Consider the following 24543-nt stretch of genomic DNA (forward strand, 5'->3'; position numbering starts at 1 on the left):
ATACATGTCAGTAACTGTAAGTCCAATGCGTTTCTGTGCATTTCTCCATCCACGTAGCAACGGTGGCCATGTTGGCCATGTGAGGTCACATGACCATATGAGGAGTTCCGGTTTTGTGATGAAGAGAAGGGGGAGGGGCTTCTTCTGACCCACACAAGGGTAAAGTCCAGTACCACACAGCATCTTTAAGAAACACTGACAACTCTGTAACATAAAAAAACTTCAAACTCAAAGATCAGAACTGAAAGATACCATCAGTCACATCTACACAAATTCTTAACATTATTTTAAAGTTGAAAAAGCAGCTGATAAACATGACCTTTAGCTTTTTTTTTTTAGTTAGTCCTACTAACTACAGAGAGTTGACCATGAATCTTGTCATATACAGCATGAGACTAACAGGGGGATTTAGTGGACGCTTTGCTTGTGTGCACTTCTGTAGTGTCTCGGTTCGTTTCAAAAAGTGCCGACGTTCTCTTTGTGTGCCATTTGTTTAGATCACAAGGTGCAGATTAAAAACTCATTTTGGTGGTCGCCATGCCACTGTAAAAAGTCCATTTGTGGCACGGTATTTAAGGGGCTTTGGGGCATTTGTGGCTTCTTTTCTCTTCTCGTCGTAAAAATAAGACACATTCAATTCTACAGGATTTCATCCCTTGCCACTTCAAGTGGACAATGTAGGCTTTGGCCTGAAGCAAATACTTTTCGCTATGATTTTTACAGAAAAAGTTGACAAGGTGCTATAAGAGTGAACAAAGACACTGGCCAAAATAATGGAAAACTGAAAATAAAAACGATACTGCACACTAATACGTGCTTTTTTTTACCACTGCCTTGAATTGGCAGGAGAAGGAGTTCAGAGTTCACAGAGTTCAGTTCCGATTTATAAACAAGGCCATCGACTACCATTAGGTGGCGCTACTGTGGCGGGCACGAGAGCCACTTAGTAAAACCCCAGAGAGGCTTGGCAACAGGAAGGAACCAGAGAGAAAATAAAGAAAGTAGATAAAGAAAAGAAAGATTTAGGGAAAAAGAGAGAGCTTAAGCTTAGGTCAGCTACTCTGTCCACATCTTACAGTATGTGCTCACAAATTCATGATTGTTGCACATTAAAAAGACCAAGGAGGATACAGGAGTTAAAACATTTAAAAAAAAAACAAACAAAGAAGGTAGGAAGGCCTCTCTGCTGATGATCTGAGGTAGCATAAACCCTCTCAGCAGCTTATAGACAACCCAGACAGCCTTACCCAGACAACCCAGCATCTTAGACAACCCAGGCAGCCTTACCCAGACAACCCAGCATCTTATAGACAACCCAGCATCTTATAGACAACCCAGCATCTTAGACAACCCAGACAGCCCAACATCTTATAGACAACCCAGACACCTCCAGGCTCCTCCTACTGCACCTCTGTCTCTACTCCTCCTCTACCTCCTGGGTCACTGGGGTGACTGTTTTGAAGCAGCACAAGATTTCATACAGTACGCGTCCTTACTGTCCTGTTCTGTTCGGGGTAACACGTAATTCATTTCATTATCAGTTCTAACGCCTCCCTTTGGAAGGAGGACCACTTGCTAACAGTAAGTAAGGAGAGGGATGGCGTATGAACACAGTAACGAAGGCAAGGTGAAGGCAAGACATCCACAGAGAGGAGACAAGAGGTTGGGGAGTGGGGGACTATGTGGTGGGACTAGGAAGAGACTTGGCCACTGCTGACACAGTGGGAAGGTGGCCAGAGCCTGTGGCTGTGGCTGTAGTTGGGGGGGTGGATGCTCCAGTGGGTGTGGGTGTGGGTAGGATTGGTGTAGGGGAGGCAGGTGTGGGTGTCAGGGCAGGTGTCGGGGGAGGAGAGCTGGCTACAGCCGGGGTGGTTGAGGGGTGGGGGTGTGTCACCACGGTGGCCGTGGCGATGGCTGTGGCTGTGGCCATGGCGATGGCGGCTGAGGAGGGTGAGGAGGTAGCAGAGGAGGCTGGTGGAGGAGGAGGAGGAGGAGGTGGCGGTGGTGGTGGCGTGGAGGAGGTCTCAGATGGGGTCTTGGATTTGGGGTTGGTGGTGTCGTTGGGGTCTGAGGAGAGGTCAGGGTCGGGTTTAGGGTTGGGGTGGGGTTCGGGGGTGGAGGTGCGTGTGGCTGGCTTCGGGGAGTAGTTGAGGTTGAGGATGTGCTGCTGCAGGTGGCGGATCCAGTCCTCCTGAACTGAGAGCGGACCGTTGAACACCACCTCACAGAACCTACAGAGAGAGAGAGAGAGAGAGAGAGAGAGAGAGAGATAGAGAGAGAGAGTTTGAGAGTGTGTGTGTGTGTGTGCGTGAAAGGGAGAGAGAGAGAGAGAGAGAGAGAGAGAGAGAGAAAGAGAGAGAGAGAGAGAGAGAGTGTGTTTGAACGTGTGTGTGTGTTTGTGAATGTGTGTGGAAAAGTTATTATTAGACGAACTAAGTCTTTTTCAGTCGTAGAGTATTTAACCATGACAAGTGTCCTCCCAAAATAAATCTTGATAACCTAGTAATAATCTAAATATTTTGTCAAAACAAAACCTTTAATTTTGGGATGCAAGATGCAAATTGAATCATCTTCGCCACAAATGTTTAATAATTTCTTCCCTGGTAAAATAAAGGTTAAATACAAAATATATATTTTTTTAAATTTCAGGTGGTACTGACCGGCACTTGAGGGAGTACATTTTGCCCACCACCTTGACGAGGGGTGTGGAGGGGGGTTTGGGCACCAGAGCGGGAATCGTGCCAGTGCGGGGGGGTCTGGGGGGACCTGGCGATCTCTCGCCCGCCTCAGGGTGGGACGGGTGCTTCACAGGGCGCCGTTCGAAACCTTACACACACACACACACACACACACACACACACACACACACACACACACACACACACACACACACACACACACACACACACACACACACACACACACACACACACACACACACACACACACACAATACACAATGGTGTTATTTAAGGAAGTAAAGTAAACAAAACACTGCTTTTGCAGAAGTCCTTTTGTTGTCTTTTCGGAATGTACATACTACTTTCAGGAAGTGTGCTTGGTAAAGAAGGTTTAACCCCTTAATGCGCGCCGTACCTTCAGTGGCACGCTGTAATAGTCATTGAAATGTAACTACCATAGCACTACAATACTATGACACAACACAGGCTTTTTAGTAATGCACCACAACTTGGTCATTACCATACCGGTAACAACAAATGTATAAAGCCGTGTCTTCAGGGGTTATAAACAGTTTAGTGATTGCTAAGACATACCCTAACTATTAACCAAATTTTAGCCTGAAGCTGCGTACATGTTGTTTGACCTTTGGCTCCTAGAGCGACATACATGCTGCTTTCAGACTCTTGAGATTTGAGGGTTTTTTTAAAATAAAAAATGTGGGTATGTTAGAGCTGAATGAACTTATTCTAATACAAGATGAGGGTCCTAGCTTTTAAATGCAACGTGTTTCATGTTTTTATGTGCTTCGGAGGCAGAGATATTTGGGGCCCCTTTCCCCAAAAAGGGCTTAGCCATTCAGCAGGCATTTATTTTACAGGTGCCTTAGGCTAAAATGGGTTAACAACATATACTCAGTGTTTGGAGTATCTATGAGTTTCAGTCAAGTCAAGATCCGAACAAAAGTATTAAAATGTTTGTGTGTACATCAATACCTATTAACGGGCCTATTCTACGTGGGAGCCTGATGTAATATGAATGGAGTGTACCTCGAGGTAAGCGGACGTTGAGCTCACTGCGAGCCACCTGAGCGTGTGGCAGGGCGGAGCTGGACAGGTGAGGGGTGGTGTGCTGACCCTGTTGCTGTGACGACGCCCTGCTGCCTCCTCCTCTGACCTCGGATGACCTTGCGGAACCCCAGTGATGACCTCCTCCGGTGCCCTCTGCGGCGGCCGCGGCCCTCGCTCGGCTCTGAGACAGAGACGACCACAGTGCTGAGGAGGGCTTTAGGGATAGCGAGAGGCCAGCCGGGAGGCCGGAGTCAGAGGAGGGCGACAAAGAGGAGCTACTACCCCTCTGTGGACACACAGGTGAGAGACACACACAAGAGGATGGACTGTCTATACTACTACTGTACACACACACACATACTGTACACAGTTTAACACATGTACAAATGAAGTGACGGTGACTGGACGGTGAACATGCATACAACATGTAGACTTCTAACAAGAGTTGGGCTGTTTCTGAACACACAACACTGAACTGAACACATTTGTTACCACAAATACTAACAGATGGAATGGCATTGCATTGCCTGGTTTGCACCAGACCATATCACAAGTGAAATATGGTTGGGAGAATGCCTACTGAATTTCCAATAGGCGGAGGTGTGGTTACAATCTTCAACGGCCGTTTATTGGCAATTTCAAATGTATTATTTGGTGTATATGTAGTGCCTAGCCAACTGGTGAATTGTATTCAAACTGTAAGCTAGCATTCATTTGTCCAGTAGTAAGTCCACTGTCTTTCCATCCCTCCCCGCACTCTGATTGGCTCACTGCCTCAGGCCACTGTGTTTAGTCCAGCATCTATGGTGTCTTTCAGATCGTAAAGTGAGAAAAGGAAGGCAGAATGTCGAAAGGCGTCTGTGTGATAATAAAACAGATTTATGCATGGTGCAACCTTTTCTCACTTTTGAGTTTTACAATATTTTGGTCAGCACCCTAAAAAGAAGAAACATTTGTTGGGTGAAGGCTACTCCAACCTTTATGGTCTTTCAGATCGCAACAATTTTGCAAAGCATCATGGGATATCCCAGGCTAGGCATTGCAGACCCTGTGTGTACTACTGCTCCACTGGGTTAATAAATCCCCTTAGCGCAGCACTATGGCTCTCTGTAATGTCATAGCAATGTTGTTATGATGTAGTTAAGCATTTTCAGCAAGTGAATAGGGTCGCCGGCAACCCCTGCTGCAGTAAGAGGCTAAGGTGAAAGTGTGTGTGCAGGTGCTCTCACCTTCTTAGAGCCGGAGCGTCCGCTCTGCATGTACCCACGATGCATCTCGGCCACCTTGTGGGGCCGGCTGCGCATCCAGGCGCTCAGCGTCTCGATGGGGGAGCCGTTGACCGACCACTCCGTCACGCCAAACTGCCGCAGGTGCGCCCGCGCGTGACTGGCCAGGGCCTTGCGATTCTCAAAGTAGAAGCCGCACAGCTCACAGCTGGCATCTGTGGAGAGATGGAGGAATATCGGGCTATGTTAGCTCCCATCCACTCTATATCAGAAAATATACAATAGTACAGAGGCGGGCAATTATTTTGGCTCAAAGGCCACAATGGGTTTATAATATTGCCTGAAGGGCCAAATGTCACAGGTAGCATATCAATAATAAGAAATAATATACACTGACAAAACGTGCTGGTTTTTTCATTGTTGCACAAAACAAAATTTATTTACATGTAGATTAATATTAATCTCAAACCCACAAATATTAGGTAGCCATTTTAAGAATGTTGGGTGAGAGAGACACTTTTTTAAAAGTTGTCTTCTTGAAGAGCTTTGCGGGCCAGATGAATTGGCTGAGTTTGCCCACCTCTGCACTAGTGCGTATATTACCAATGGTACTCGCTGACCTTTCTTGCCTCACATATTCCTTAACTGCCACCCCATTCCTTACCCATAGGGTTCAATATGATATCGGTGCACCATTTGCAGCTATTACATCTTCAGATCACCCGTTTTCAGTCTAAACTCAATTTTGACAAAATAGTAGCGTAGTTACTGCACTTTGCCTTTGTAGGGCAGTATACTGTACTATACTATACTATACTATACTATACTATACTATACTATACTATACTATAATACTATACTATACTACAGTATACTATACTGTACTTACCCTTACATCTACTCTGACAATTGAAGAACACAACAGACAATCATATCTCCGCAATGTCTGTGTTCACCCAGTTCACAGTCACCCCTAATGTGCATAAAAAGTAAGACAAAATCACAACATGGCACTACTCACTTTTCACAACGATAGAAAACCTAAGCGAAGAAGACCTAAGTGTAAAGAGTGGTTGCAACAGTGTTGAGTGTGTTGAGAGGACTGCCAGGAATAAGCTCAGATGAGCAAATTCTCCCCTAAAAATCTAAAAAGGACCTTTACTTGTTGCAACCCGACACTTGTGCACAAGGTACAGGAGTAGATTAGACAGTAGGGACAGGGCCAGATTGTCCATAAGGGCCAGTGGCACAGTGCCCAGGGGCCCCAACCCTTTACAGGCAGTTAGGGGGCACCGCATGACACAGACTTTCAATATATTCATAGAGGGGGCACCTACAAGGTATTAGTGCCTGAGGGCACCACAATGCTTTAATACCGTCCTGTTGAGAAAAAGAGCAACAATACTGAAGTCCACGCCTTACCCATGTGGCCTACCCCATGCTTGTCTGGCGACGATTTCCCCTTGAGCGAGTAATCCTGAGGCACAGCTGAGAAGGCCTTCAGGTGCTGGGACCCACCACCACCACTCCCACCACCAGCCTGGTTGCCCCCCCTGTCAGCCGACCGCCCGTCCTCCTCAAGAGGCCTTTTGCTTGGAGGAGACACCACCGTGAAGAACCTGCTCCCCACAGGGCCAGCAGACACCCCCACCAGCCCCAGGCCGGGCTTGTGGTGCCTGGCTCCCAAAGCCAGCAGGCTGAGGGTGGGCTTGCGGGAGATACGGGGGGGCTGGTGGTGGAGGCCGTCCCAGGGAGGGCTGCTGCTGGCGGGCCGAGGCTCCTTCTTGACTCCCCTGGAGGGAGAGGTGGATGGGAGGGGTGCCAGGAATGAGGAGGAGCCTCCTTGCTGTTGTTGTTGTTGTTGTTGTTTGCGCATGACCTCGCGGAGGGTGTCGATGGGGGAGCCGTTGACGGACCACTGGGTGATGCCCATCTGGCGCAGGTGGGAGCGGGCGTGACTGGACAGGCCCTTGCGGTTCTCAAAGTACTCGCCACAGAACTCACAGCGGATGTCTCGCGTAGGCTCAGACTCGTGAGATATGGCTGAAAGAGAAGAGAAGAGAAGAGAAGAGAAGAGAAGAGAAGAGAAGAGAAGAGAAGGTTCTTAAGAAATTCTTGTGACAACATAAAAAGTTCAGACACAAACATTTGCTTTTACTGACAAGGCCTAATTGGTAATATGTTGCAATAACATGTCAAAATAAAATGCTTAGAACAATATGCCAATGTTGTTAAAAGCTGGGCAAGTGTACAGTAAAAGTTTAAAAGGGATGTCAAATTGAATACAGACCAAACACTGATTTGAAGGTCCTTTGTTTGTTTGCGGCAATTGCTAAAAAACAATGAGACATTTTTTTAACATTATGAGAAAAAGAACCCTCCAAATTGCAATGCTTTTGTCAAGTGCCTTAAATGGTCAGATGGTCCTGTTTAGTTATGCTTGTTTATTTGGGCGGCCCGCTCAAAGCGGATCCACATATGCTTCATATCCAGTGTCTGGTCTGGAGATGGTCAGAGATGCGAATGCATACCAGACCAGATCAGAGCAGAGAGGAGGATAGAACTGATTATGACTCCATGGGCCCCTGGGCCAGACAACAAGAAAGGCCCCCCTCCATGGGCCCCTGGGCCAGACAACAAGAAAGGCCCCCCTCTAAAGGTGTTGCTAGTTTACAAAACGATTAATGGTTTTATTCCAGGTGTGAGAGTCTATGTTGTTGGGAAGTTTAGGGGGCTGTCCCCCCGAGATAATTTGAAGATGCAGTAGTTAAAAGTATGATTTTAATGCAATATGAGAATGCAAATATAGAGGCGAGAGTTTCAGGGCCCCCTTGACTGTTGGGGCCCCTGGGCCTGGGCCCAGTAGGCCCATGCAGTGATCTGTCCCTGCAGGAGAGGGGCTCTGGGCCAAGCAGCCGGTGCCGGACGGAGACTCACCCATGCTGATGGGGTGGAGCGGCTCTGAACGGAGCCAGCTGGGGGACAGGCACTCTGCAGCGGTGTTGAAGCCCAATCCTCCTACACCACCACCACCACCACCACCCTCTCCTCCATCTCTTCCATCCACCCTGGAGCCCGGTGCCGTGACCTCCAGCTGGACGGGCTCCGGTTTGGGCTTGAGGAGTGTGGCAGGGGGGCTGGCAGCGGAGCTCCTGGAGGTGGAGGCTGATAGCTCCATCCTGCGTGCCGTGGGCTGGTGCTGTCCCGGCGGGTGGGTGAAGGGGAACGGAAGGCGTCCCAGGAGCATGCCTGAATGGGCGGAGGAGGAGGTAGAAGGGGGTCGCGGTGGCGGTGGTGGAGGTGGAGGTAGTGGTGATGGGGAGGAGACGGGTACCCGGAGTGGTCCGGGGGAGGGTGGAGGGGACTTGAGGGGCCTGAGGGGCATCGCGCAGGGCAGCCCGCGCCGGGTGATGACCTCACGGAGGGTGTCGATGGGGGAGCCGTTGACGGACCACTGGGTGATGCCCATCTGGCGCAGGTGGGAGCGGGCGTGACTGGACAGGCCCTTGCGGTTCTCAAAGTACTCGCCACAGAACTCACAGCCCACGTCCTTCAGCGGCTCGCCTGAGGAGAAGCAGACGCACATACATGAGGAGAATACGTTTCACCAATCAGAACTACGTAAGTACACAGCCCCTTAATGCATGCTGTTCCACCAATCATAACTACGTCAGTACACAGCCCCTTGATGCATGCTGTTCCACCAGTGGGATGCTGTAATAAACACTGAAAAAACTCTACTACATAGTACTACATCACTATGACAGTGCACAGGGCCTTTAGTAATACATTAAGACTTGGTCATTGCCATTCTGGTAACAGCTCAGTCATAACAGGGGTCTATTTTACTGTTAATTAGTTAATTCGTTTTCCAACTGTAAAGAACACACATTATTCATAAAAAATGTGTTGATATCGACGCTTTTTTGGATAACATGAAAATTGACATTTTATTATATGCTACTTATTATTATGCAATGCATTATTATTACATGTGTAGCTGTGCCCATCTTTAGGAGGAGTGTAGTAAATGCACATTTCATTTCATTTACATGCCATATCTTACGGAACAGAGAGCAAGAAATACAAGTGCCTTTAAGGAGCAGAGAAGTTTCAAAGAAGCTACTTGGCCAGCAGGTGTATTCAGCAAACAAGCCTGGATAGAGACTAAAGCCAACAGGAAAGGACCCAGCAACAAATGAGCGGTGCTCAATCCTTATTAGAGAGAATGAAAGCTCAGCACTAGGAGATCAGTCCCCCAGGGGATCTCATTCTCTCTCTCTCTCTCTCTCTCTCTCTCTCTCTCTCTCTCTCTCTCTCTCTCTCTCTCTCTCTCTCTGCGTACCTTGGGAATATGGCACTATGAAGACTTGCCGAGGGGCCGATCGGGGCTTTTTACTGGGAGGACCGTACAGCGAAGAAGAGGAAGAGGAGGAAGAGGAGGAGGTAGTAGTAGTAGTCCTGGAAGCGGCCCCAACACCACTGCCAGTGTAGCTGCTCCTGAACAGCTGGTGAGAAGAAGAAGAAGACGATGATAATGACGGTGACGAATGCAGAGGTCGTTTAGAGGACGTTGAGGTGAAGCTGGAGGCTGAGGAGGAGGAGGCCGGGGGAGGAGGAGGTGGGGTGGTGGAGAGCGGGAAGGAGACCAGGCTGCGGAGATCCTCGATGCCCGCCGAGGGCGAGAGGTTGGCCACGCGGCGCTTGAAGTCGTCGGTGAGGACCAGGCGGTTGAGGAGGTCGATGGGCGAGCCTTTGGACTCGGAGTACTCCACGCCGAAGTGGCGCAGGTGGGCCCGGGCGTGGCTCGACAGGCCCTTACGCGTCTCGAACCAGGCGCCACACAGCTGGCATACGATGTCCTTGTTAGGGTCCGGCTCCATGGCTAAAGTAACAGAAAAGGTTTAAAGGTTGAGTATGTCATTTTTTTGTAGTTCATTTCCAGAATCAACTGCTTTTTTTCATTAATATTTACCACCACCATTAATTATATTATTACAAGAAAATAATTGTCTTACATGGATATGTGGACCCTTTTGAATTTACAGTCATAGACTAGCCTGGCGAGCCAGACCCGTAATTTGCGGTCGCTAGGGGCGTCTAGATTTCTAGGCTAGTCATAGACATCTTTGACTACAAAACCAACTGTACTTTCCCACAAATTGTACTATTGCTTAATTATTTAAATATTCATGAAAAGATCAAACTTGTGAATGGCATTGGGCAGCATACATTTTGAAAATAAACTACTAAACCGACATGCTTTACTTTTAATGTTTAGTTTCTCATAATTTGAAATTGGGTCTGTATTTATGTTAAAAGTAAATCAACAATGTTGTTTGTAATATGGTAATGACAGTGCTTATAATTATTGTATTGTAATTGCGTTGTCGTTTAATATTAATATTGGTAGTATATTTAAAAAAAACATTGCATAACCACGACAGTACTTCTATACATGCCAAAAACGACAGCTGTTGATTCAATTCATTATTCAATTATAAACAGTATTATACACAGAAATAGACAGTAGTCTTACTGAGGTTGAGAGGGGTATCGTTGTCCTCTGGAGTCCAGTAGGTTTTGGAGGGGGCCATTGAAGAAGGAGGAGGAGGAGGATGAGGAGGATGAGGAGGAGGAGGATGGACAGTGATGACCTTCCCCAGGCCCACCCTCCCCTCCTGGGAGCGCCGCGGGGACGAGACGGGCAGCAGCGAGGAGATGGGGGCTTTCCGCAGCACAGGGGAGGGGGAGGGGGAGCGCGACCTGACAGAGAGGGAGGGGGAGACGGAGGGGGTCCGGGAGGAGGCGGCCGGAGATGGGGAAGGGGCGTGGGGCGAAGAGGGGGTAAGCTGGAGGGCCAAGGACAGGACCGGAGGCTTCACATCCTCCTCCTCCTCATCATCATCTTCATCTTGCTGCTGGTGATCCTCCTCTTCCTCCTCCACCTCCATACCTTCTCCGCTCTTACTCTGTTGGTCTTTGTATCCTTTCTGTCTTATATCCTTGTACTGCTGTACACTTGTATCCTTATCCTCTTTCGCAGTGCTGGGGGAGGAGGGGGCTCGGTCACCGTCTGGTTGTGGGGGTGTCCTGGAGGAGAGAGGAGGGGGCGAGGAGGGGGAGGTGGAGGTGGTGGTGCAGGGGAGAGAGCGCTCCTTGGCGATCTGGTAGAGGAGGTCGATGGGGGCGCCGCTGCTCTCAGACATGCCCACGCCCAGCTGCCTCAGGTGGGAGCGCGCGTGGCTGGACAGGCCTCTCTTGGTCTCGAACTGGGCACCGCATATCTTACATGTCAGCATGCCTGCGGAGGAGGAGAGGGAGACGAGCAGCGGAGGGAAAGGAGAGAATGAGGAGAGGAAGAAACAAAAGATTAATACATCCCTCCCATACTGTATTATGGTGAAAAATTCACATGAACAACATCGACACAAAAACTACACTGGTGTATTTTCTTGATAGAGGAAACTAAAACAAACCGCTGTGATCTAATCACTTCATCAAATCACACAGATTTTTTTTTAAATGCATGAATCCGCAAATAAACAGTGAGAGAGGCTCTCACATCGTTTTAACTCTGACACTAAAAAGCCATGAACTCAATGACCCTCAGAGAAACCACATGGGGTCAGCACTTTCAATTATATCTCGCCTAGCTGGTTATTTTTAGTGGCAGTGCCGTGTGTTTTTAACGCTAAAATAAAATCTAGGCCACAAGAGAGAACTATTACAGCTCACAGATAAAAATCTGTTCCACCATCATTGGAAAATTGAGCTTGAGCCATTTTATATACAGAGTTGCTCATACGTTTACATGTCCATGACTGCTTTCTTTCACAATTTTTCAGTGTACATACCCCCGTTTGTTATGCAGTGCATCTGTTTTTTATGCTTTGTAGCTGTTTTTTATGCAGTGTAGCCTTTAACATTAACATATTATCCAGAATTCATCATCAACTTATCATTAAAATCCTACCCTTACTAACATCTTATCCATAACTCCTTATGGTCATTTAACTGTACGGACATTCCTCTGGCTAAATGATTTGATCTTGGGCACAAGTGTCTTATCATTTCTTTGCCCACACAGGATGGGCTTTGAAGTAGGGGATGGGGGAATTTCCACCCTTTTGGTTTCCATATCCCCTGGACCACAGTCTCAGAGCGATTAATGCAGATTGATACGCTTCCCCTCTTTTTTTCACAAATTTTTCCTCATACCCAGACCAACTGATTACTGAAGATTCCTGTACAGCTGTTCACATGCGATAGATGAGAGACTAGGTTACGTGCCGCGTCTCAAATGGAGCACTTGTGCACTTTGGACACAGTATGTTTCAGTGCTCATGGTGCAATGGCTAGTACGCACTGAAACATAGAGCTCGAAGTGCACAAGTGCGCTGTTTGAGACCCATACTGAAAAGAGTGAGGTTGCAGCGCTGCGCTGCTCACCTCTGCCGTCCTGCTCCTCCCTGGGGGAGCCGTCTCTTGACTCCAGGGCAGAGAGCCGGGCCTCAGCGGGACTACCAGGGGCCACGCCATCCAGCACTGGCATCTCGTCCTCATCCTCATCTTCGTCATCCTCATCCTCACTCCCCTTCTCTTGCTGCTCTTCCTCCCCTGCCATGCAACCATGCAAATGCACACACACACACACACACACACACACACACACACACACACACACACACAGAGACACAGACACAGACACAGACACACACACACACACACACACACACACACACAGAGACACAGACACAGACACAGACACACACACACACACACACACACACACACACACACACACACACACACACACACACACACACACACACAGTGGCCCATCATTTATAATCTGCCAAGAGGCACAACATGTATGGCAACATAAATTACAAAGGGTGTTGAGAGGGTTAGTCATTATATAATTAAAACTTTATTGAGATGTAATAACAGTAACCAGAATAGGGAAAGCTAAACAAAGGTTTGCTACATGCGTATATCATTAAATGAAAGCATTAGGCTTCATTATGTGAGAAATTAACGCTATGCAAATGTGTGTTGCATATCAAAGTGTTTTCAGTGAAAAAATATTTGCAAAGAAACTATGATTATAAAAGTGTTGTAACGTCTGAAATGGTTTAGAAAAAAAAATCAACGTCACATCAGCAACACACAGTGCTGCAGAAATATTCCACCGGAATGTCAATAATGAAATCCGGCGCATTGTCGATGTTGAACAAAATGTGCGAGCGAGTGGGCGTTCCTGTTGCTGTCATTGGATCGCACTGCGCTCCCCGTAGCTCTACTGTCAGCACTGTTTTCGCTTCACAGACAGCAGACTATCCCTGCGCAACGTAAACATCTAAATATGTTTGACAGACAGCGGGCTCCCTCACGTCTGCCTTTCAAAAAAATATAGACGTTGTCAGGGGAAATAAATTAAAATTAGACTTGGTAAAATGTCCGCCAAAACTTTTTTCCCATTCGGGCATGGTACAGTCTGAATACTCCATTTTCCAACTATGTAAAATGATGTTCAAAGCGCTATTTCAAAACCCTGAGGTAAAATGGCGTTACTACAGGTAGTATGGAAATCACATCATAGCTGACAGAAAACGCTGAAATCGACATTTTTGACATGAAACAAAAAAACATATGTAATGGCACTATTATTCGCCTTAGAAGTTTATAATGCTATTATGTTATGCATAACAGCGCGTTTCCACTCTCCTGGAGCTTGAGTTCGCTCCGTCGCATTGAGTTCAGCAGTCATGTCAATGATGCAAGCCAGACAGACTGTAATTGTAAATGTCGCGTATGGCTTGATTTTTGATGGCTGTTGTGTCTGGCACCGGGCGCACTCATAACGGGACATGCAAGCGCACAGGAATGCCAAGACGGACAAAGAGAAGACATCTCATGCACGCACGCACAGCACATAAATTACGCGGCACTCACCACTCCGCAGATGCACGGCATCGAACTCCCTGCTGCACGAGCCAGACAATTTTTCCACTATTGTTTGTATCTGCGGAGAGGTGGAAGCAGCCATTTTGCCCCGTACAAATGCGCCGAACTAAGGCGTGACCAATCGAGCAAAGGCGGAGACCAAGTCAAAAAAGACACTCCATCACATTTTAAAAGCACTCCATCACATTTGGGACAACTGAACCAGGGCAACCAGTTACAGACTCCCTCAACTTTCCATTGCACGCACAGCAGTCAGTCATCAACAACACATCCAACAGAGCCAAGTACTTTTTTCAGTGATGCCAGAGAATGGAGGTAGTCTATCCAAAAAAGTATTGGCTGGATAAAAGACAAATTAAGTTTTGGATGACACTCCCTTCCACATACTTAACAGCACAGCAACTTGTTCTTTGCCACATCTGTTACATAACAGATTTCTTCAGGTCATAACCTGTCCAGAACAGACCAGCCCTTTAACAAAATTCCTCATTCACTCACCCTCTTGGCTGTAGACCTTACGCCTCTTCCTAGACTGAGGCGGTGTTGACTCCCTCAGCACATCATCAGCCTTTCCCCTCTTAAATCCAGCAGAGGAGCCCCTTCTCTCTGCCTCAGACTCCACATCCGAGTCCCTCTGCTCCCCGGGAGTCGGTGGGGTGCGTGGCGGGGCCGTGGGCAACACAAGGTCAGGCCTGCTGGCAAAGAGCTCACGCAGGACAAGGATGGGCGAGACGGTCACCTGCCAGTTGGTGATGCCAAAGTCGCGCAGGTGGGCGCGCGCGTGGCTGGACAGGCCGGCCCGGGTGTCAAAGCCAGCACTGCAGAACTCACACCGCATCACACTGAAGGTGTCCGGGTCGAAGTTGGCAACTATATACTCATAAGGCATCAGCAAGAAAACAAAACAAAGCCAAACAAAACAAAAAAGGCAGAGAGGCTTCAAAGTCATTGATGTTGAGATTGCAACAACATTCTACACCAGAAGCCCTCTTTAGATAAATTAGGATAAATTATTACATGGTAGGGAGGGGAAGTTTAAACTCAGTGCACAATTTTTGTTAAAGTGGGACAGTCTGGTTGGTTGCTTCACCTCAACAAACTAGCAAGCGTCTCAGTTCAGGTTTATTCTGCTATTGCATATGCTGTACAGGTTCTTTGTACAGTCAGACATTCGCAGCATATGAATGCAATGGGAGCAAGTTCTAACCTCCATCATTCCTATCTCTATTGTCACCTAGCAACCCATGATGTCTAATCACTTCCTGCATAACAAGTACACACACTCATGCCACACATCAATGCTGCTTACTAATAAACTCCACTCTGTTATGAACAGTTTCATTTCCCTCTATTTAGTTAAAAAAAAACTATTTCCACCCCTGAAATCCACAGACTTTACATTAACTCTGTTAAATCTGTTAATGACTGCAATGACGGCTAACCATAAAAAAATATATTTTTTCCTCTGCAAAGGTTTTTCACCTTTCTTCTTCTTCTTCTGGTAGGCAAACTTTTTCTCGATGGCATTGACCTCCTCGGGGGAGATGAAATGACGCACATTGTAGCTGACGCCAACTCGGTTGAGGTGCCCTCGAACATGATTGGCCAAGCCGATGCCGTTATAGAATCGCTCGGAGCAGTACGGACACCTCCTCTCCATGCTCTTGATGAGCTTCTCATCTTCATCATCATCAGACAGAGGTCCATTCAGGAACCTGATAATATCATCCTCATCAATATCATCATCCTCATCATCTTCCTCATCCTCATCATCAGAGTAATCTTTCTCTTGGTCCCTCTCTTCTTTAATGGCAGTGGTCTTGCTGCTCATAGAGTTAGTGACTTCCTCCCTGCCTGGCTCCTGCTTCACCTGACTCTTACTGGGTGTTGAGGAAGCATGGGGTTGGTAATGCTGCTGTGTTGATGGACCATCTGTCAGGCAAGAATAAGGAGGCGATACACACACACACACACACACACACACACACACATACATGAGTTGGCATCCGCAGGGCCTTTAGGGGTTCTCATGACACACGGCAGCTCATCTCGGGTCTACTCAGTTCAGTGCCAGGTTAATGTGCTATCTACTGTATGCCAGCCAAGGCAGAAGGTCTAGAAGGAGCACTCATGTTACTTGAAACCAATAGCTACGATGTAGCAGAACATCTCAAACACAGCAGACAGTATAGCAGTTCAGGACTCCACTAGTATACCGATTTTACTACTCTGGAAACATTAGATGTACACATGACATGCAGAAGCAAAAGGCCATATGGATAAGATCCCTAGCGAACCTTCTAGAAAGTATTCTAACACCAACCAAGAGAATTAAGACTATAACAACCACCAAACATGGCTGACATGTGTAAATACGTCACATGCATGGTGAATGTTAATAAAGGCTTTATTACAACTCTATTACCTCAGCATCAACTCTACCTGTGGCTCACTCACCCAGTGCTCTGCTTCGCCCCCCAAAATTGGGGCGTTGCGTGGGGTGAGTTTGCGATTCAGGGAAGAGGATTTCAATGAGGACCAGGGGCACCATGTGTCTGAGCTGAACCTGCTGCTCATCTGTCGCCCCCTGCAGGCTCGCTGCGAAACTGCGTTTCAGCCGCTTGGCCGCAGCGGGCACCTCCACCGCGGGGTCTGCAGGGGGAAGGGGTGGGGTGGGGTTGTGGTGGAGTGGAGTGGGGTGGAAGGGGCGACCGGGTTCAGTTACATCAGACAGATGTGGGAGAAGTCCTTAATATCTACTTGCTTGGAAGACGACGACTAAGCCATGTGGGTGAACTGTGTCTACTGCGAAACGACGGCTGGTGCAGCAACAATAAGCCATTTGCGCACTACTGACCACCTGCAGCAGGATGGACATGATGGAAAAACGAGGCAATCCATCTGCTCTTTTATGCTACAGCAGGGAGTTTCAAATGCCATGCCTGAAAAAGCTCAACACATTTGGCAACACATTCAATTTTCAGGACACGTTTCCACACAAACACATGCCCTGAAACTCATGGTGTGGTGGTCAATAATATTCCGCAATATTATTGCAGATGACAATGCCTTGCAATACCACAATGACCCCCCAAGGACATCGGCTGCATCCCACCATTATCCAACCAAAGCAGAGCTTGCCAGCATCCAAGGAGAAGCGCATCATTGCATTGCAGACATGCGACAGCAGAACAAACACATGACATCTCCCAACAAGACTGTGGTTGGCTGCAAGACACACAGCAAAAATACAGTGTTAATTTAACACTATTCTGAGAATATATAATGTGGTCCCATTCGATGATGGTGGTTTGATTTAACTCTTTGATGTGTTAAATTAACTCTGAGGGACCATATGGGTGCTCTACAACAGTGGTAAAATGAACTCTCAAAGTGTTACTTCAATACCCAAAATGAACACTAAATTGCTTGGGGCCATGTATTCTCTGAATAGTGTTGAATTAACACTGCAATTTGTTACTTTGCATGAGTTTGCGGTGTGACAGAGTAACTGGTCTTACCTTTGCTTGTGATCCTGCTGGTTCCAGCTGATGCTTCTGGAATGCCTTTGGTCTTCTCCACAGGTTGGTCCTCCAGTTCTGCTTCACTTTGTTGCTGTTCATGTTGTCCTGTAATGTCCAAAGCTCTGTCGTCCGTGGTAGCAAAGGCGTGTGCTGCTGACTTGCTGTTGCTCCTATTTCCTCTGGCTGACCGTCGGTTCCCAATGCACTTAAAAGCCACCTCCCTCTTCGGTGGTGGTGGTGGTGGCGATACGTGTACGGTACTCTCCGTGTCTGGCTGTGTCTCTGCAGGCTTCACCTGGGCAGAGCGGTCTTCCTCTCCTGGGGCCGCAGCAGTAACTGAAGTGTTCGCTGCCTCTTCCTTTGGGACTTCTTGTGGAGGAGTGTGCCTGGGTAAGGTGTCCTTCTCAACAGTCTCTGGATGAGGAACAACTGTGGGAGTGACAGCAGCCAGATCTATGCCAGGCTGTTCTTTCTGTCTCTCCATCTCAGCGGAGACGCTAGTCTGCTGCGAGGCGGAGTGAGCCGGACAAAGGTGCTCACAAATCCCACCGATGCCGCTAGCTTCCTGCACGGAGCGTTGATCACAGGACAACGTTGTGGAGGTGGTGGCGGCAGCGAGACCCGCGGGCCTGGCGCCAGAGGACTGCCTCGTCTCGGGCGCGGCGAGAGGGCTTGGCTGCAAGCGAGGCGAGCAGCGCAGCATGCCAGCTCTCCTCCGAGGAGCGTGTGCCCGCTTGGCATGGTCGGCCAGCTCCTGCGGAATGTCCGTGCTGAAGTTGCACTTAAGACAAACAAACTGGTGGCAGATGGGCGCCGCCTGCTGCTGCTGCTTCTTCCTCCTGGGCTCCGTTTGGGCCCTGTTGCTGCTGCCACGCACGCCGACGCTCCGCTCCCTCTCCCCCGCCCTCTTCCCGCTCCCGCTCTCGCCTCCTCCCTCCAGCTTGCTGATCTCCTCCAGGATCCTGCACCGGGCCTCCTGGTGCCGCCTCTGGTGGTTGGTGAGGGCCAGTCTGTCCTCCATCACCTGCCCGCATTCTTTGCACTCGTAGAGGGCCGTCTTGGCTCGTCTGCTGGGCATAGTCCTGGTCCCTCCACCACCACTACTGCCACCGCCACTACTGACACCGCCTCCACCTCCGCTACTGGGCCCTTCCCTCTGGCTGTGCTCTCGCATGTGATCCTGTAGGTGGCACTTCTTCTTGAAGTAAATGCTACATTCCACGCAGGTGAAAATCTCTGGGCAAACATCTTGGTTTGGCTGCTGTGCTGTGCTAATGTGGCTGTCTAGCTTAGGCCCTTTCCCATCCGCCTCATCCTCGTGGTCCTCTTCCTCTTCCTCTTCATCCTCCTCCTCCTCTTCTTCCTCCTTGTAGTTAAACACCCCTCTTTTGGCTGCTGTAGTAGTAGTAAGTCCACATTCCTTTGGTCTACGGGCCGCGACCCTTAGCTTTCGACCCGAGCCCCCCGGAACGGTGCGCTGCCAGGTGCCCAGGCCGGAGAATGGCCTGAGCAGGGCCCTCTTCCTCCGCCGGCGCTCCACAAAGGTGCAGTGGGCCCAGGGGCCCGGTGGAGGGCTCTCGGGGTCCGAGTCCCCGGGGAAGGAGTACACGTCCTTCTCCGCAGCCTCTGCCGCCTCTTTAGCTTTCTGCTGCTGTCTGTCGTCTCCTGTCGTCCTGGAGTCCTCCTTGTGGACGCCGCCCACCTTTGGTTTGGCTTTTGCTTTGGGCGGGAACGTCTCTTTGTCTCTGGAAGCGCTCCCGGCTTCTGCAGTTAACGCTGTGGATCAAAGAGCAAGAGGACTAGTTGTGATGCAGACAATTTGCTTCCTAATTGGCATTCAAATGAATCTTAGACAGTTATCCAGTACTCAATTATATTGTAATTCAATATTACTTAATACTGTTCATCAGTTTACATCAATTTAGTATTAGTAAACAGTGTTAAATCAGTCATTAATTATTACATTACACTTTACTTAGCTGACGCTTTCATTTTATTCAAAGCGACTTACAGTTATTATTTGTCAGGGTATTGGTTACAGTCCCTGGAGCAATGTGGGGTTAGGTGCCTTGCTCAAGGGCACTTCAGCCATGGATGCAGGTGTAGGGAGAGGTCAGGTGGGATTCGAACCTGTAACCACCAGATTGAAAGACCAACTCTCTAACCACTAGGCCACGGCTTCCCCAAATTATGAACTAATTAATTGGTTATTTATCAATTATCGCTATTAATTAATTGACATCCTGTGTGAACATGGTTTTTAAGAGGGCATATGACTTCAGATGGCTCATGAGTATTTCCAAATCTTCTTACATTTCAGCTCTGTTGACAGTGTCCTCCTTGGCCCGTCGTTCTGTGTGTTGGCAACTTGGTCTTGGACAGGGATGAGCGACTCTTCCTCAGGCAGCGAAGGCTTAGGTCCCTCTGGTATTTGCTGACCTTCTTGGACGATTCTGCAAAGGATTTCATATCAAAGGCTCAGCGTTTGTAGTCAAATGTTACAACAACATACTTTGTACATTACACATTAACAGATGAAGCATTACGCACTGCCACCTGATGCATGGTCACTATGTGCTATTCATCAAGTGGTTCTGTAATCCCAATTCCAATCATATACATCAAAGCTTCATAGGCCCATCATAAAAATAACTGTTCATGTGTCTCAATAGGGCCTGCAGCCTGAGCATGAACAGGACCCTCGTTCACATCCCTGTCTATTCAAATGGCGGCCCAGGGGCTAGATACGACCCTTGGACAGAAAGGTTCTGGCCCCCCACAAGCCCCATGAAATACAGAATCGTTTTTCGGAATTTAGAGATGAAAGTATGGGTTCTGCATCATGCTGAAATGGGACACGGGGGTTAAAAAGCAGGAAATTACATGTAAGAAATGCAAAACCCCAGACCCCCCACTTCAATGAAGTAACTATATTTTTTTAATTGACTGTCGGCAGCCATAATACAAACATATAGTTCGGCCCCTTTACTGGGAGGAATTTGGAAAACCGGCCCTCGTTGACATTTAATTGAATACACCTGCTGTACTATTTTGATGTAACCATTAAGCATCCTCTCCTTGCCTCCCTTGCCACTCTGGTGCTGTTTCCACATAGCAGGATATTTTTGGCAGGGTATTTTTTTCTCCTGTTAGGTGTAAATGCAACATGTGGATAAAAATAAATCCTCCATTGTAACGAATGTGTTTCAGCCCCTAAACAGGATATTTTTTTCTCCTGCTTTTTATACCTGGATTTTAAATATCTGCTACGTGGAAACAGAAGGCCAAAACCAATGCAAAACCAATACAAGCAGGAGAAAAAAATATCCACATATAAAAATATCCAGCTACGTGTAAACGGCACCTCTCTTAATCCTATATGCCCCTATCTTAACGCCACCCAATCCCCCATCCGTTCAGCCCCAGCTGCACTTAATGTCTGTGAAGATAGCCATTTATCCATTTATTCAACCCCATCAACCTTCACTTAATGAACTTGACTCATGCACCAATCATATTGTACATACTTTAAGCTCCGCCTCCCATTCACTGACCAACAACACTGACTGTGTGTCATTAACAAAGGATGCTATACAAAGTGATTCCTATTTATTTACTGTTTGTATTTAATGTCTATTCATTTCTTGGTTGGTTGATTGGCTCACCCGCCAGGCTCACATCCGGAGGTGGGCGACCCGGGACTGTGGGCAGCAAGGCCATGAGGGTTACAAAAGTGCTGCAGCTCCTCTTCTGCAACACACCACCGCCACCACAATCATCACCACCATGACCACGATCACAACCACCGTCACCACCACCACCACCATAGAAACACAAGGGAAAGAACAGACAGAACATTCATTAAAACAAAGTACACTGTCAAGACTAATGTACACTGTCAAAAGTTGTCGTAGGTACTCTGACTGGAGACACTCCAAAAACTGGCAAAGAAATAAACCTAAAGGTATAAAGCCATAGAAAAAGTGAGTGTAAGGGGGTTCAAGTAAATCAATACCAAGTGACTTGTTAAAAGGTCATGGTAATATAAAAGAAAGTTGTGTCACTGAGGAACTGAAGAACTTTTCTTTTAACATTTTTTTCAATCTTCTTTCAATCTGGTAACTCACTCTGGTTTCTGTCTTTTGATTTAATCACAGAATGTAGACGACTAAATAGGCTACAATAAATGGCCTTTGATGGCCATATTTTCTTTCCTGTTTGTCATGTGGGGCAAGACCAAGTAGATGCACAAAAAGGAACACTCTGTTCAGGCAGAGGACAGACAGTACATGTCATATTGTACATGTTATTACAGAATTTCCAAAATGATATAAGCTGCACAATGAATAGCATCCACAGCCCATCGTGGCTGAAACGGCTCCACACCAAATGGCCAATTGCGTCTGCCTTGTCAGTGGGGAAAGCCACCCAATGTCACACATGTATGTGAAATACACAGGGTCTATTTTTAACAGTTGGAATGTTGTGTAATACTCCCTGCTCACACAAGGGTAACACAATACAGTATTCCTGCGGATATTGTGGAAGATCTGTTGAGAACATTGCACTGCTTTTTTCTCAATATTCTTTTCACAATGCATCCCTTATCCAACTATGTCCCATGGCTTCGGTGAGCTGCTCACCCGCTACAAATTAACCAAACAAAATGTTGCTTGGGTGGTCTGTGAATGACAAATGCAGGACACCCTTGCAGACACCCATGGGATAAAATAGCAATAAATGTTGGCAGTACAATGATGCAACGAAGGCCATACTGCCATGGTGCTTAAGTGTTAGGCACTGAGGTATTAGGCTCAGTAATGGGCCTAGCAGTAGTAGTGAAGTATTTTCAACATTGTTGAACTAGGTTCAACATTATAGTGTGTACCCTTTGACCTTTGTTTGCAATAGAAAACAACAAATGCTAATCTACTGTATGTTTTATGTGACTCGGTTCAGGTTTATGGTAAGTCAGCCAAAAACCTGAACCATTCTATTGTGTTTAGGGTGCTGATAAGAGGATTTTCTTCTGCGCCGAGTGCACTTTTAAATAGCACGAAAAATGTTGTACATTTGCTTCCTGTGATGTGGTGTTGTTACGTAGGATCACAACTCTTGCAGTATCAGGAAAAAAATCTCACACCCCTAAATAATAATAATAATAATAATAATAATAATAATAATAATAATAATAATAATAATAATAATTTACCTTATATTGATATTTTTGAATCACCTTATTCAAAATCCAGCTGAACATGCAGCTGAACAACATATGGTTGCTTTACTAGTAGTGGACGAAATAACAACACAAGCACTTTATTTATTAAGTGGGCTATACTCATTTTGACTAGGACTCCCTGGAAGAGGAGACGCTCCCCCTCAATAAGGCAATCCTGGTTGAATAAAGGTTAGAATGAAAAATATAATGCATGGCTCATACCGTCCTGCGCCTCTTTCTCCGAGTCTGAGTCCCAGGTCAAAGATGGGAAGGCGGAGGTCTTGGAACTCCTATGTGCTGCTCTCGCTATGTCCAGCTTGGAGAGTAGGCCTGGCTTGGTGCCGTCGGAGTCCCTGTCTCCATTCTTACACAGAAAGAGCGTACCGCTGCCCAGCTCCTCCGTCTCATCCGAGGAGCAGGGACCCTGAGTTGCCCACAGGAGAACCATGTATCACAAGAAGCTACTTTATAAGAGAAGTGCTATATAGGGTTAATGAACACGAGATGCTGGTAAATAGACGTTCAGCAGAGTTGAATGAGATATCATTTGGAGATGTTTGCGTACCTGTAAGGTGCGGTTAGTGGGTGTGGGCGATGCAGGGCCCTGTGCTCCGGCTGGGGTAAGAGACCCCTGGCTGATCCCGAAGGTGCGCTGATCACCGGAGGAGGTGTGTGCACAGCCTCCAGGTTCCATGGTCCCCACAGTGCACAGAAGGCTCTTGCTACACAAACGGTACTCTAAGATCACATCGTACAGTGTGTATACTGCCGCAACAATTACACTAGGACCCCAACTTCACAGTCAATCAAATACAGATTTGGCTATTTGATGCCATACGGTAAGATGCAGTTCAGGTGGTCCACACGGTTAACATCTTCTAATGAAGTTGGCAATCCACAAAACAAGAAATCCAAGTTGTGAAACTTCTTGTTACTAACAGCGTTTTTGCCGTGTTCCTACAATTGTCTGCATCAAGCTCGTCGCTGCATCCGCGGCTCGAATTTTGGGACGTTCTGACCTAATTTGAGCTGTCTGCAGTTGGAGAAGCAGCCTCTTCCCCCCTTTTCGTGAGAAAGATGCCCGAATGATTACTCCATACTCAATATAAGACATCAATAACAGATGTATGTTGCACTCGCAATACGTTGGGTATTTCGGAGGAGGAACATCTTTCCTGATGAAGATCTAACCTCGCCAAAATGACTGATCCCAAATGATGCGGTCCTAGCCGGCTATTATGTCAAAGCGAAGCCCAAGGCACCCCAGACTTAATTTCCCTGGTGACGGTATTCTGCAAATAACGTTACTCACGGTATTTGGCCTGGTTGGCAGGAGTGCCGTAACCTTAACCAGCCGTCGTCATGCTGTATTTCTATCGAAGACGCACAACTCTCACGACTGGCACATGCGTCCCGGTGTGTCGCGCCGTGTAATCCCAATCAGGCCAGGGATCACATTGGTATGCAGTTTTGACTGCAAATCTTTTCCTAGTAGCCAAATTCAGACTCCATGTTGTTTTGCCTGATAGGGGACGCCACGGCTGCGCCAGTGACGTCGGTAAGGAGGGGTGAAGAGAGTTTTGCAGCAGAGGGACGAGTTCTATCAGCGCTACTCTAAAAGAAACTCCTTAAGTTTTTGGATAGGCAACTGTTTTAGCTGTGCGAACCCTGTAGTCCCCTCCTTGGTCCCCACCTCATTGAATGGAAATCTTTATCTTAATTTAACGCACGTGTTGTGTGTGTTTGCAATGACTCAGTTGTAAAGAACAAACTCTTTGCATGTCTAAGTAGCCTACAGTTTTCCATGTGCATGTTTACAAACGTTACAACACTCTCCCAAAAAGGCGCAATAA

At 47.4% G+C, this 24543-nt stretch overlaps 1 protein-coding gene across 3 annotated transcripts; it reads right to left on the reverse strand.

Moving 5' to 3' along the window:
• Positions 1 to 444: 444 nt before the first annotated feature.
• Positions 445 to 24240, reverse strand: wizb (WIZ zinc finger b). Of its 3 annotated transcripts, none has more exons than XM_063192030.1 (16): positions 23256 to 24240; positions 22913 to 23114; positions 21135 to 21219; positions 19783 to 19922; positions 17467 to 19245; positions 15428 to 15877; positions 14444 to 14815; positions 12428 to 12595; positions 10515 to 11279; positions 9321 to 9860; positions 7913 to 8539; positions 6398 to 7018; positions 4979 to 5190; positions 3729 to 3930; positions 2661 to 2826; positions 445 to 2231 (listed from the first exon to the last, which is right to left on the reverse strand). In XM_063192030.1, exons 1-16 carry the CDS (start codon positions 23382 to 23384, stop codon positions 1679 to 1681), a joined length of 7011 nt encoding a protein of 2336 aa, XP_063048100.1. In that variant the 5' UTR covers positions 23385 to 24240; the 3' UTR covers positions 445 to 1678. The 3 variants fall into 3 exon arrangements, with proteins under 3 accessions (XP_063048100.1, XP_063048094.1, XP_063048106.1); XM_063192024.1 differs by having other exon boundaries at positions 3729 to 4035; XM_063192036.1 differs by lacking the exons at positions 14444 to 14815; positions 15428 to 15877 and having other exon boundaries at positions 3729 to 4035.
• Between the last annotated feature and the right edge of the window lie 303 nt (positions 24241 to 24543).

This window comes from Engraulis encrasicolus, chromosome 2 (genome assembly GCF_034702125.1).
Source record: "Engraulis encrasicolus isolate BLACKSEA-1 chromosome 2, IST_EnEncr_1.0, whole genome shotgun sequence".
Lineage (NCBI taxonomy): Eukaryota > Metazoa > Chordata > Actinopteri > Clupeiformes > Engraulidae > Engraulis > Engraulis encrasicolus.

Bases quoted from the DNA above. Each gene is read 5' to 3' on its own strand.
- wizb (XM_063192024.1), bottom strand. From the start codon at position 23,384: ATGGAACCTGGAGGCTGTGCACACACCTCCTCCGGTGATCAGCGCACC. The intron at 15,878-17,466 runs GTAAGACCAGTT...CTTGCCTGACAG, and splicing joins CAGCAGGATCACAAGCAAAG to ATGGTCCATCAACACAGCAG. The intron at 11,280-12,427 runs GTGAGCAGCGCA...CCTCCTCCGCAG, and splicing joins GGAGGAGCAGGACGGCAGAG to GCATGCTGACATGTAAGATA.